Here is a 14,002-nt window from a genome sequence, read left to right as displayed (position 1 = left end):
GGAGTACAAGACCACGTTAATTTTAGATAGATCTTTTCTAGTCAACTTCTAATTATGTCATTTGCAGATGAATATAATACTAGCACTAAAAAGAGCTAAGGCTTAATTTTATGATGCAATAAATTTGTCATAACGTACCGTGTAATAAATTTATGCTATAAGTTAGTTCATAACACTAATTAACCTTACTTTACCCTCTTAGTTATAAGTCATTTTTCTATTTTATAGTGTGTAATAAACACATTTATTGAAGTTTCAAAGTCGCATGACTAAAGTGTTTGTTTGTTACAGATTTCTGAATCGTTTGGTCGAGAGAAAAGTGGATATTAAAACATCGCCATGGATTCCGAAAGGTAAAAAGATTACATTACTTTTTTTTAACTAATTAACATGAATAAGCCAAATGCGACGATAATTATTAATTCTTAAATAGTGCATCGTTAAAAATCGTTACATTTAAATTAAATATTAAACCAGATTAACGATTATTTCAAGTTACTAAAGTAAACTGATTTGTTTCGATAAATGCAATCGATTAAAAAACAGGTTATCCGATCAATGCAACATGCAAAAAAATGTGTCTCGCGAGAGAGATCCGTAATCTCAACGGCCTTGACACGACAACAATACCTCGGAACTAGGGCTGTCAAAACATACAGCTGAACACTCGAGGCGAAAAAAAATTACAACGACTTGTTAACTTAATTTCTTGGTGGTCCAAAAAATGACGCGATGTCCACCATTGATAATTATCGGATTAAAACGACGTCTCTTTCTCCCTGTTTCTCTCTGATACGAAAAACATTAATGTCAAAACCGTATCCTGAAATGCATTATATAAACTTGAAGAATTCAAGTCAAATCCGATAGATGGCAACCCTAACACGTGGAAACATTCGAGAGTTGCGACATGGTACAATTTACTCGTATTCGTAAAAGTTCGAGGTAACGCATCTTTACAATGAAAGTCTCGGAATATTTTACCGGTCTGGACTCAAATTACATGCTCAATTATTATAAAGTTCTTTCAATTTTAAAGCAATTTTGAGGTTGTAATGACTATTAATATAAAATTGCATTCATTTATTTTTCTATTAATATAAAGACATATATAATTTTTTTCTTCTTCTTCTTCGTCGCTGCATTCTTTTCAGACTGGTCGTGGTCATCAGATAGTGACCCGCTGTACTAAGCGCCGCCACTCCTCCCTATTCTCTGCCTTTTTTGTACATTCGTGCAGGGGACAGCTACAGCCGCTCTAATCTGGTATTTTAGGGCTTAATAATTTCTTTTATTAAGCCCTAAAATCGTGGACAAGGAATTCGCATTGATATGGTCACATTTGCTACAGATGGCGTTATTGCTGTTTACGAAGGTTAGATATAGCCACTTAATGCAAGAAACGTGCTTGAGTAAACAGAGATAGATTGCGATGGTTTAGGTAGCCTAGATTCATCTAGTTACTCATGATACACTATGGAAAATAATCGTATCAATCCTTGAGTTTACTTATTTCCTAGAAATACGTTATAGTTCCAAGTTTTCGCTAAAATAAGAGATTTTGATAAACTTTGACCACCTAACCTTATGTTAAAATTCCTTCTAAAAATGTATGAATACTTTTTTATTTATATTGAATCTTTACTTGTTAGTTCTTACTAGGTACCTACCGTTAATCCTTGTAATCTTGTGTAACCCTAATCTACCATTTCAGTTCTAATTTAAAAACAAATTAATTTAGATTTCATATATTCCGTCATTTAACCATACAACTAAATCTGTAATTAACATATTAAAGATCATAAAAGTTATATTAAATTAGACATGACATTGCAGCTCTATTGTTCAGCACAATTATCTAACATTATTCAAATTACTTCCTATAGCCGTGAAATAAATCACCAGTAACTTCAATCTGGTGTTTAATTGCGTGCGCACGCGCAGTCAAATTAATAATCGTTACATAAACTGCAGTGGTACTTTCGTTGTTCTCAGGCGCCGCGCGATGCTCTGTTGATTTGCACCGGAGTGCTACCGGGTGACGATATTGTTGTTGTACTGTGACCATGAACATTTATATCTATGGGTCCTATGTATAAGGGCCAAAGTAACAAATTGTGTTAAAAGCTACTTCTTAGTTTAGTTAACAACATACAGTAAACAAAATCCAAATTTACTGGTGTAAATGTTATTTTTTTGCTGAAATAAAAGGGCCTATGCGGGATATTTTCCTAAATGGTTGAAACTTTGACAGCCTCTCCTGAAAAGTTGTCATTTTTCACATTGGCCTTTATTCTTAGGAGCCATCGATATGTTGTTTAATCTGTAAAATAGAGTCTAGAAAGTATTTTTCTTTATTGCATATCATTAGTCCTGATAAGAAAGAGCGTCGGTGGCTCAGGGGCTAAGCATTTGACTTGTAATCTGCAGGTCTTGGGTTCGAATCCCGCCATGTACCAATGTGTTTTTCGATTCTCGATTTACATATGTACATTTATCCGACGTTCTTACGGTGAAGGAAAAAATCGTGATGCTGCCTGCACATATCTAAGAAGAAATTCAATGATATGTGTGAAGTCAACCAACCCGCACTTGGCCAGCGTGGTTGACTATGGCCTAGTCACCGCTATGGGACGTATAGTGAGCTGATGATGAAGTCCTGATAATTCCTTTTCAGTATTCAAAAATATTTGGCTTAAGAATCTTACTTTAAATTGAATAGAATTGTCCTATCTTTAATGAATCTTGAGATTAGTAAAACAAAATTTAAAAAGTACAAAACAGTCCTTTATCAATAACTAAAATGTTTGTCAGCGTAGTAAGTGATCTTACGCAAGATCGAGGCGTGCGCTGGCGCCGGCGCAGTCGTAAGTGCTCGGATGTCGGTACTCGCAGTGTTATTATTTTTTAAATTTGCATTATTGCGCCATTCGTAATAAAGTCTACGGTGGCATCGAATAAATATAAAGACCCATTTAAGTAAACGTAAAATCCAATTAATAATTAATCTATTATAATTTCATTTAATTACGATAGTTCCAAAGTTTTGAAGGAAAAAACCTTTAGACAATCTAGACGTTTCGTGGAGTAATGCGTAATACTACCACGCCTCCAGATGTTTCCATCAATTATATACAAAGTACCATATCACCGATTACATATTATTTGTATTTCCAAAAAATTGTGATAATTATTGGTGATTTTTTTTATCATACCAGATAGAATCAAGGTCGTAGTTATGTGGTACAACACATAAAAAAATTACAGTCGAATTGATAACGTCCTTCTTTTTGAAGTCGGCTAAAATTTGATTCTTTGGTTCTTTAGGGAATTATGATTTAATGCAATTTGAACAATCTAATCACAATGTATTCAAGATAATATTGGTTTAGATTAGACGACAGTTGCAGTGTTTGCGGTTGCAATACGACTAAGAAGTGCCAACATTCGGTTTCAATTTTCATTTTGTGAAACACATGAACTTTATTGCAAAATACATTTTCATATTTCTATTTCACAATCGTATCAGTTTATTGTCATTATTGTATGAAAATCACAAAAAAAAAAACATAAAGCAACAATTGTCGGAATATTAGTAGAGGTAGGTTGGATAACCTCTATATAAATGTCTTAAGTTTTTAAGAAAACTCATGAAGAATAAAAAGAAGCTATGTTGGACACTTGAAATCTTGTCCAGTTTCACAATTTATTTTGATAGTACAGAAGGTATACTGTAAGATCATTTTAACTTGTCAATAGTTACGATACAGAAAATTCAATACTTCTTTTATGTTGGGAAATGCGTTTACGCATCCCTCTCGTTTCCAGGAGGGTATGTGCGACTCCCACTAAAACCCAACGATGTTCCTTCACGTCGACTAGTGACCGCGACCCAGCCAGCGCCGTCCACCAAAGCGGACTCGTCTCATTTTGGGACGAGGAATCCCTCCACTTTACAGTGAGACGCACCCGGAACATCGAGGTGCGTCTTCCGTCTCAGTGATAGGTGGCGATGGGATGGTAGTTTCTATCGCCCGCAGCCCTACTACTAGGGGGCAGACGGCGGTCGTATGCACGCCGCCTGCCCTGCCCCCTGCTCTGCGGCGACGAAGAGGGTCCGCGAATGCGTCCTCCTTCCGCTGCCGCTCTGCCGCCTCCTTCAGCTCCATCACCTCGTCACAGACGGAAACGACAGCGTTCCACGACCTCTTGCTGCTCACCATCGCACTAACGCTACGCGTGCGGTCCGCTGGGTCGACCAGTACTCACACGCCTCAAAAGTGTGTTGGGCCGTATCTTTCGCATGGCCGCACTCATGGCACATCGCACTAGGCTCTCGTCTCGCAATCCGGCACAGATACCTCCCGAAGCATCAAAAATTCACTACTGACCCAACTACTATATGAGATAGTGGTTGGAAAAAGAGAGAGATATCTTAACAATACCCTATCGGCCAGCAATACCGCTTAGATTTTGTGTATCTAAATAAAACTACCAATACTTTGTTAGTATTAAGTAGAACGCGTTCACTTCGGACATAAGTCACGGCGGCGAAAGTGCGTCCCGGCTGCGGTCAGCACGTGCTCTGAATAGTACATTGAACCGTAACAAATGTGTGTTGCACACAATGTTATTGATTTGGACATTACGTATACTTGGCGGATAATGATCAGGCAATGAAAAGTTTCAGGTAAATAAATGTTTTTAATATTATTTCCATCTAATCTTAGTAATCCAAAATGATTATTTAAACATTTTCCTTCACTGGATATTCTGCATTCTGCCATAATAAACAATTTGTCCGTAACTCGTTTATTTGCGTACATATGTAATTAATTATTCTGAAAGTGACATCGAATTGTCATTAGCATTACATTTATGCAGGTAATTTAAGTGTCATTTAAATATATTAGACTTATTTTAAATTGGTAATGGACCAATTAATAGTACAACAATGAAAATATTAGGTCCTTACATATGAAATTGGCGTTTTGTATGGGAGGAACAAAAAGTCGAATATTTTTTAATATAATATATTTAATTAATCAAAGTATGAACCATTATTTTCTATGCACTTTTGCCATCTCATAGGTAGTTCATTGATCCGTTTACTAAAAAAACCAGTCGGACGGGAATCAATAAAATCTTTGAAGGCGATTTGGACTGCCCCATCGGAGTTGAATTTTTTCCCTTGCAAGAAGTTATCCAAATTTCGAAAAAAATGGTAATCTATTGGAGCAAGGTCCGGGGAGTACGGAGGATGTCTTACACTTTCCAATTGAAGCTCTTCTAATTTAGTAGCCGTCTGTTGCGCAGTGTGTGGTCTAGCGTTGTCGTGAAGCAGCAGTGGCGTGGAGCGATTGACCAGCCTAGGTTGTTTAGCCACTAGCTTTTCCATCATGGTTTGCAATTGCTGACAATAGACATCAGCCGTAATAGTCTGGCCAGATTTGAGAAAACTGTAATTAACAATACCGGCACTAGTCCACCAAACGCTTACAAGTAACTTTTTTGGGGTTAATTTTCGCTTGGGGCAGGATTTGGCTGGCTGGCCAGGATCCAACCATTGCGCTGAGCGCTTCCGATTATCGTAAAGAACCCATTTTTCATCACAGGTAATGATTCGGTTTAAAATACCTTCATTATTGTGCCGGTTTAGTAATGTAACGCAACAGTCGACGCGCGTTTGCCGGTTTGCTTCAGTCAATTCGTGAGGTACCCACTTTTCAAGCTTTTTAATCTTCACAATTTGCTTCAAGTGAATTAAAACAGTTTTATCACTAACATCGCAGCCTGCAGCTAACTCGGACGTGGTTTGCGATGGATCCGCTTCCACAATAGCCTTCAACTCTTCATTATCAACTTGAGTCTCAGGCCGTCCACGGGGCTTGTTCTGCAGATCGAAATTTCCAGAACGAAAACGTTGGAACCAAAAACGAACTGTGTTTTCTTTTGCAACACGACCGCCATACACATCATTCACCCTTCGAGTCGTTTCCGCAGCACTAGTGCCACGGCGGAACTCGTACTCGTAAATAATGCGATATTTTAAATTTTCCATTTTGTAAAATGAGTGACGCAAACAGAAAAAAACAGAAGAAAAAAAACAAATGAATGACGGTCATCGAACCACAAATACATGAGTCTATAGCTGTACAAATTTGAATTTGGAATTCCTTACCAAAGAGGAGAAATTCGTGATTAAAGTGGCCAGTACGAAAAACGCCAATTTCATATGTAAGGACCTAATATAATTTTAGCTAAGAACTTTTAGGCGTGAGTTTTCATTGGCCAAACAATGGCCAATCTGTGATTTAAAAAAAATATCAGTACCAATGTCGATGTGACAAAAAACAAAAGAAAAATAATAACTTCTAAATCAACATAATAAATATGAATAAAAAAACATGGCTTTGTAATATTTATGGTTGCAGATCTCTAAAGCTATGTGACAAGAATAAAACGTGCCAAACGCCAAGTAAAGCATTATTCATCGCGGTTAGGTTTTTGGAATATTTATTATATGTCATACCGGTGACGACTTGACTCCTTTATGAGAAAATTTAAAAATGCTAAGAAAATGTTCTCACTGGATCAAAACTAGTACCATTATCTTAACTAGCTTAAGAGTTCATCTTACTATTAAGTTCTAGGCACAATTGACATGATAAGGTTAATATGGCTGTGAGCTTTGTTTTTGTTGTGAAAGGCTTTCGTAACGAATAGCATACATTTTACTGCGGCCCGCATCACTATTTGAAGCGCTATTTCCACGTGAACATAAAGAGGACAATACCAACAATGGACTTACGATTTATGAACCTGTTCCGCTTTTGTTATTAGTGTTGGAATTTTGTTTTTATGTTGGCAATCATGGAAAGTTAGACTGCAACGTTGCTGAAGAAAAACTATTTCATAAATTATACACATATATAATATGTTTGTTACCAAAGGAGAATTCAGACATCCTGAAAATTAAATTAATGTGCATAATGATCGATTAAAAAAAAACAACTGTCAAAATGAAACCTCCTTTGTTTCCGACAGTTGTTTTGACAAAGGAGAATAAAACAAATTGAAATAGATACGGGCCGCAGGATATTGTTGACCGCAACATCTGAGCATTTGAATGGTACATTAAAATTTTTCTCTTTGTTGTAAAAAATCCATTTAATACTTTCAGTGCTATAATTCCATGAAGAGCGAAATGACATTGAATGTAAAACATTCTCATTTAAATTGAGGTAAAATCTTTGTGTGAATTTTACGATCATCATCATCATCATCAACCTGCCCTTATCCCTATGGAGGGTCGGCACAGTATGTACTACTCCTCCATACATCTCTATCAGCCGTCATATCTGAATTTACCCCCTTCTTACGCATATCCTCTTTCACACAATCCATCCATACTTTCTTTGGTCTTCCTCTACCTTTATAGCCATCCACATTCAATCTCATTACTTTTTTATTTATATGATTATCATCCCTCCGCATAACATGTCCAAACCACGCTAACCTTCTGCTCCTCAATTTCTCGATAACTGGCGCTACTTTCAAACTTCCTCTGATATGCACATTCTTAACTTTATCTTTTCTTGTCACACCACACATCCATCTTAGCATACGCATCTCAGCTACATGCAATCTTCTTTCATCCGAAACCTTGGTGGCCCAACATTCAGATCCGTACAATAAGACAGGTCTTACGATTGACTTGTAGATCTGTCCCTTAAGCTTGGGTGGCATTCTTGGATCACAAGTCACACCGGTGACCTGTCGCCATTTCATCCAACCTGCATTTATTCGGCTTTTCACATCCCGGTCAACACCACCATCGTATTGGACGAGTGAACCGAGGTACTTAAAATCGGAGCAGGTTGGTAGGTCAACACCATTTAAAGCGATTGGAGAAAAGCTGGTCGGACCACCAAAATCGCAGAATAAATGTTCAGTTTTGGTTCTGCTGATTTTAAGACCAGCTCTCTCCAATTTATCTCGCCATTTTTCCAACCTGCTCTGCACCTCGCATTCATCCTCCCCGACAAGCACGATGTCATCAGCATAAAGCATACACCAGGGTGCTTCCTCCTGTATGTCTGACGTTAGCGCATCCATTACCAGGAGGAAGAGATACGGACTTAAAGCCGAACCCTGGTGTAGACCTACCGAGACACCAAACCTGTCACTATCGCCAACAGCGGACTGGATGTGTGTATTGGCTCGACAATACATAGCACGAATAAGCTGCAGGTATTTCCCAGGCACTCCTTTCACTTTCAAAGCCCACCACAAAACCTTCCTCGGAACCCTATCGTATGCTTTTTCGAGGTCTACAAACACCATGTGCAGGTTTTTATGCACACGCCTATATTTCTCGCAAAGTTGGCGAATAGCAAAAATGGCATCGGTAGTCCCCCGTCCTGGTGTAAACCCAAATTGGTTCCGAGTTACCTCACTCTCCTCTCTTATTCTTCCGTCCACCACTCTCTCCCAAGCTTTCATACTGTGTGACATGAGCTTTATTCCTCTATAGTTGTTACAGATTTGTAGATCACCCTTGTTTTTAAAAATTGGCACCAGCGAACTCCTACACCACTCATCTGGAATCACCTCTTCCTGTAACAACTTGTTGAAGAATAGAGTCAGCCACACCAATCCGTCCGCCTTTAGGAGCTTCCATACTTCCACTGGTATTCCATCCGGCCCAACTGCTTTTCCGTTCTTCATACCTTGCACAGCTTTCTTTACTTCATCCACGCTAATCTCTTTCACCATACCAATATTAACCGGCACTTTTTCCAACACTCCACTCCAAATATTCTCTTCGTTCATCAATTTTTCAAAATAATCCTTCCAACGCTGTTTAATATCATTATCATCCGTCAATACATTTCCTTCATCGTCTTTAATACACTTGATGTGGTTTACATCTCTTGCATTCCTTTCTCTCTCTCTTGCTATACGGAACAGGCGTTTTTGTCCCGGCGGGCTGTTCAGGGATTCATATAATTTATCTTGTGCCTGTGCCTTAGCAGTTGCGATGACTTTCTTAGTAAATCGCTTACACTCCTTATATAACTGCCTTTTATTCTCTTTCAAATCCTTATCATTATCATCCACACCCTGCCACTCTTTAAATGCTCTCTTCTTTTCACTCAAAGCCTCACGCACATTTGCACTCCACCACCAAGTTTCTCTATCAATTTTCCCTTTACCTTTTGTCTCTCCCAGTATACTTTTTGCCACATTCCTAACACAACTGGCCATTTCATTCCAACTATCATTTACCGTCATCCCACTCATATCATTCATTTCTATCATTTTATCCACTACTTGCTTACAAAATTCTTTTGCACATTCATGCCTTTCTAACATACTCCATTTTATTTTACTGGGGGTTTTAGGTTTGTGCTTGGTTGATTTTATTTTAATTTTGAATTCCGCTATTAAAAGTCGGTGCTGACTTGTTAAATTTTCTCCCGGTATAATTTTGCAGTTTTTGACACTGTTCAATTTGTCCCTTCTGGTAAGGATATAATCTAATTGGGTTGCTTTACCGCCACTTTTATAAGTTATCAAATGTTGATCTTTCTTTTGAAAAAATGTATTTGTAATTGCCAAATCATATGCAATAGCTGCATCTAGTAAATACTCTCCCTCATTGTTTCTTATCCCAAACCCCCAGCCTCCGTGCACTCTCTCATACCCTGTATTCGTTCTCCCAACATGTCCATTAAAATCACCTCCTACATACAATTCTTCATCTCCTGGAATATCCATTAAAATGGAATCAAAATCTTCCCAGAATTTTTCCTTAATACATTCATCGCATCCAGACTGAGGCGCGTAAGCACTCATTACATTCATAATCAGATCCCCTATCATTATTTTTATTACAATCAATCTATCATTCAGTCTCTTAACATGCGTCACACAATTTTTCAGTTCGCTATCCAACACAATGCCCACTCCATTCCTCTTACCGTCACTTCCACAATAGTAAAATTTATATCCATCACCAATTTCTCGAGCTTTCGATCCCTTCCACTTCGTTTCTTGTAAACAAGCTACATTTATTCTTCTTCTGTTACAGACTTCTGCTAACTCTCTTCCTCTACCTGTCATTGTACCAACATTCCAACTCGCAATTCGTAGTCTTTCAATCCTGTAGCACATACTGTAATAATGTTTTGGCTTTAAATGTTTTCACTGGCCGGCCGCCTGCCTGACGCCAAACCCTCCTAGGGACTCTTGTGTGAATTTTACGATATAAAAAATATTCTTTTAATAAATGTTATTTTGAAACGAAGACAAGAGTTAAGTTAGTCACAAGCGATAAATAGCACACGTTTAGTTAACGGGAGGTTAATCTTATATATCAAGCTTTTCAACTTAAATCTTTCAAATAAACGCATCCGAGTATTTTACAATAGATAAAATATAATCCACAGAAAACAATAAAAATTATTATTAAAATGTAAACTGGAACTTTTAAATTATGTAGGAAACGACAATAACATACAAAAGCAAATAAAAATGTAACATTTTACATTTCATTTTGAACTAAAATTAAATATTTAATGACTACTTTTTTTAAATTAAAACTTTTCCGTTTTTAAATTAAGGCCCCTTTTCCATTAAGTCCGCTAGTTTAATGTAACATCTGGAAGGCCGCACCATTGTCCTTAAACAACAGATCGCAGTCATACTAGTGGAAAAAGGGTCTTAAATTGTACAAGATCGTGCAGGAAGTAAGGGATTACGTCACAGTCAGTGAACTAGGAAATGTTCCGAGACGCGATATCTTTACACACGCGCTGTAGATGTCCAGTTGGACAGCGAGCATTGCTCTTGTATTTATTTATCGATTTATAGGCAGCACATTCATAGGTTACGTAAAAACAATGATCATTTACATAAAATGTACAAGACTTGAGTAACGGATGAGATAAAAAGTTATTACTCTAGTTATATTACACGATATAACTTTGAGTAGTTATATGATGAAGGTATTAAAATCCCAATCTCCCATGAATTTCTTTCCTTGTAAAGATACGAGTACATCGTTTCATGTACGTAAAATCTGCGTATAGTATATTTCCGTGCATCCGTCGTCGAATTATGATGTACCTATACAAGAAACAACGAAAATTTAATGATATACAAAATCAACTGAACCGCTTACTCAATTGCATTCTTTAGAAACATTTGGTCGGTGATCATTACCTTGGCAGTTGCTTAGCATTATACATGATATTATTCGGTACAAGGCACATCTGCTAGCGGAAGTATCGGATACCACCTGTCGCGCCGCACCCGCCGTACTACAACCGCCGGGCACTCAACCGCGACCAACAGTCGCCGGTTCGGTAATATTGAATTTAATTTAATTTACCTTTTTGTAGACTGTATAAAATATTTCAAAGTTATGTTCTCAAAAAGAAAAAAAACCTTTTTTTTAGATACTTTTCATTTACTTATATTGGTAAATAAGATAAGAGTTGCATTCAAATAGCATATTAAAGTAAGAAACACAACAAAGTCATACACATTTTAGGTACTACGCAAAAAGGTGCAGCTGCGTTTTTGTAATGTTTCGGTTCCGGACATGAATATTAAATTGCGCAGCTGCCTTTTTAAGGAGCAAGGACGCATGTACAAAACACATCGCCACAAAAGTATGATATGGTTACACTAGGAAACATCCTTTCACATTTACACATTTAGGTAGTAATTGCAATTAGACTTCCATGAAAGTAACCATAGGTCATAGTCTTACGATACTTAATTTTATCAACTTACTTATCCGACTCCAGTTGTATTTTAAAACAAAATTAACTCTATTTTAATGAAAAAATGTTTTTGTTTGCAGTCGGAGCGAATCGGCTTTGAACAGTCCGACGGAGCCGGATGTATCGCTGGCCGCCTCCCTAACCGACCCTCTTGAAGCTCACACTCTGGATGAGGCGCGGCGAACCATAAGGTATGCCGCATTAAACTAGCCCTATTTACTAATCGAAACGGTCATTGTTCGTTTGTTTTAAAATATTAATTTAGCATATAAAAATCTCTATTAATTGGGTCATTACATTGTCATGTTAAGGGTTAGGACAATTATAATTTTGTAATTTTGTTTGCAGAGATTTGCGCATGAAGTATCGCGCTCAAGCCCACCAACTGATGACATGGCGTCGCGCACATCGCACCCAGGAAGAGTTAGTGACGCGTTTGCAAAGGGAGAAAGCGGAACAGTTGAAGTCACTGTCAAGTCAACTTCTACTCTTCGAGTCGAGGCTGGTTCGAAAGCAGAAAGAGATAACCAACATGCTCGCGCTCAGAGAAACCATTATAATGAAACAGCAAAAAGTCATAGAGACGTTGCAATCAAAGCTGCACGAAAATGGAATAGAACTTGCTCAACAGATTCCAGATTTTCGTGACATGCTTCAAGATACACATATTACTGGCGATTTCGATTCATTGAACGACTCAGATTCTGCTGTCATAATGGAAGACGTAGATTCCGACTGCAGCAATCTACCGCTCGTGCCGAGGTTCAGGTCTACGAATCCTGACAGTGTTACAGTAGTTCGATCCATTTCAGATGCCATAGATCCAAACATCAAGTACAGTGTTGTTAGGCGATCAAACGGATTTCTTCGAAGGCCCGAAATACTAGAAACTGTATACAGTGTAGAGGAAGAAGCCGATGGAGATTCTACAAAGGGTTTAAGTGCACAGAACAGCACCGAGAAAGAATTGAAAGATATGAATAAAACTGACGAACAGAAGTACAAAGAGACTAATAGTCTACTTGCACAAAGACGGGACAACTTTAGAATGAGAAGTGTCGTATTGACTGCAGAAGTCAAGAGCATAGATTCTGATAAAGATGTACCTAAGCCCAAAGCTAAAGAAGTGTGGTCCTATACTTATGTGCCAAAAAGGATGATGCCGGCGAACGATTCAGACGAAGAAGTAACTTCCAACGCCGACAGCGATGAAGGTGAACAGGAGTCGAGGTCGAACCCAGTGGTGACTTACAACCGAGTCATGTCCAACCACAGGAATGTAACCAAACCAAAAGATGTCAAATACAAAAGGATAAATAAAGCGAAATCGAAAAGTTTAGAAGAATTGAGAGGCAGACTAAAAAATTGGGTAGAAAAAGGTAACAAGCTTTCTGGAATCCCGTTAGAGCACGCACAGAGCTATGCTTAAATTTAATTAAAGTTCCTTTTTAAATAAATTCTCTCTTTAAAATGCAAGTGAATATTTTGCTCATAGATTTTGTGAATTTGCTTTATAGAGACTGTCATTAGTTCTATACAAAATCAACTTACTTTATATTAACAAATTAAATCTTTAAAAATTGTAGTATTTTAAGAGATGTTACAATGAAATATATTTTTTTTCCGTGAGATAAAAATGAATCTATTTTCAAAGTAAATACTTTTAAATGAACCTTTGATAAAATAGAATAATACTTTAGTATTAAAATCAAATAATTCCAATATTCTTGATATGGCAACTTTTGTAAATATCTTTCTTATTAAAATATTAAAGCTTCAAATATTATGTGTATTTAATATTAAGGCTGTGCATATAGATATTTGTGCTATAATTAAGCTATTATATATGTTATATGTATATTATGTAAAACAATATCTACAATAGCCGTTTTTTTTACTCTGTGATGTTATTTGTATTGTACGATATTGAATATCTTTCGATACAAATTTTTATTTCCTCCGACAATATATTTGAAGTATTTATATATTTATGAGTACGTTAAATATTATATATAAATTTAGTTAAAATTTGAGAAATTTGTTCTTTTAAAATCTTGGAATTGAACCTAATTTCATACATCATACCATAATTTAAAAAAAAAAATAGTCACTGAAAAATAATTAAATGTTTATATTCTAAGATATTTCCTTTAGTCATTGTTGTCGTAGAAATATTGAATATTTAAAAAAAAATTGGTGTTAATAAA

At 36.9% G+C, this 14,002-nt stretch overlaps 1 protein-coding gene across 1 annotated transcript in view; it reads left to right on the top strand.

Annotated features, from left to right (window-relative positions):
• Nucleotides 1-13,347, top strand: part of LOC106711451 — a 59,740-nt gene extending 46,393 nt beyond the window's left edge. The window contains exons 2-4 of the mRNA XM_014503765.2: nt 292-353; nt 11,876-11,986; nt 12,144-13,347. Of these exons, the coding sequence (XP_014359251.1) occupies nt 340-353; nt 11,876-11,986; nt 12,144-13,224 (1,206 nt within the window). The 5' untranslated portion in view covers nt 292-339 and the 3' untranslated portion in view covers nt 13,225-13,347. The remainder of the gene's footprint in view (nt 1-291; nt 354-11,875; nt 11,987-12,143) is intronic.
• Nucleotides 13,348-14,002: the final 655 nt, after the last annotated feature.

Source organism: Papilio machaon, chromosome 3, assembly GCF_912999745.1.
Source record: "Papilio machaon chromosome 3, ilPapMach1.1, whole genome shotgun sequence".
NCBI classification, from domain to species: Eukaryota; Metazoa; Arthropoda; class Insecta; order Lepidoptera; family Papilionidae; genus Papilio; species Papilio machaon.
This window is presented reverse-complemented; position numbering and strand designations above follow the sequence as displayed.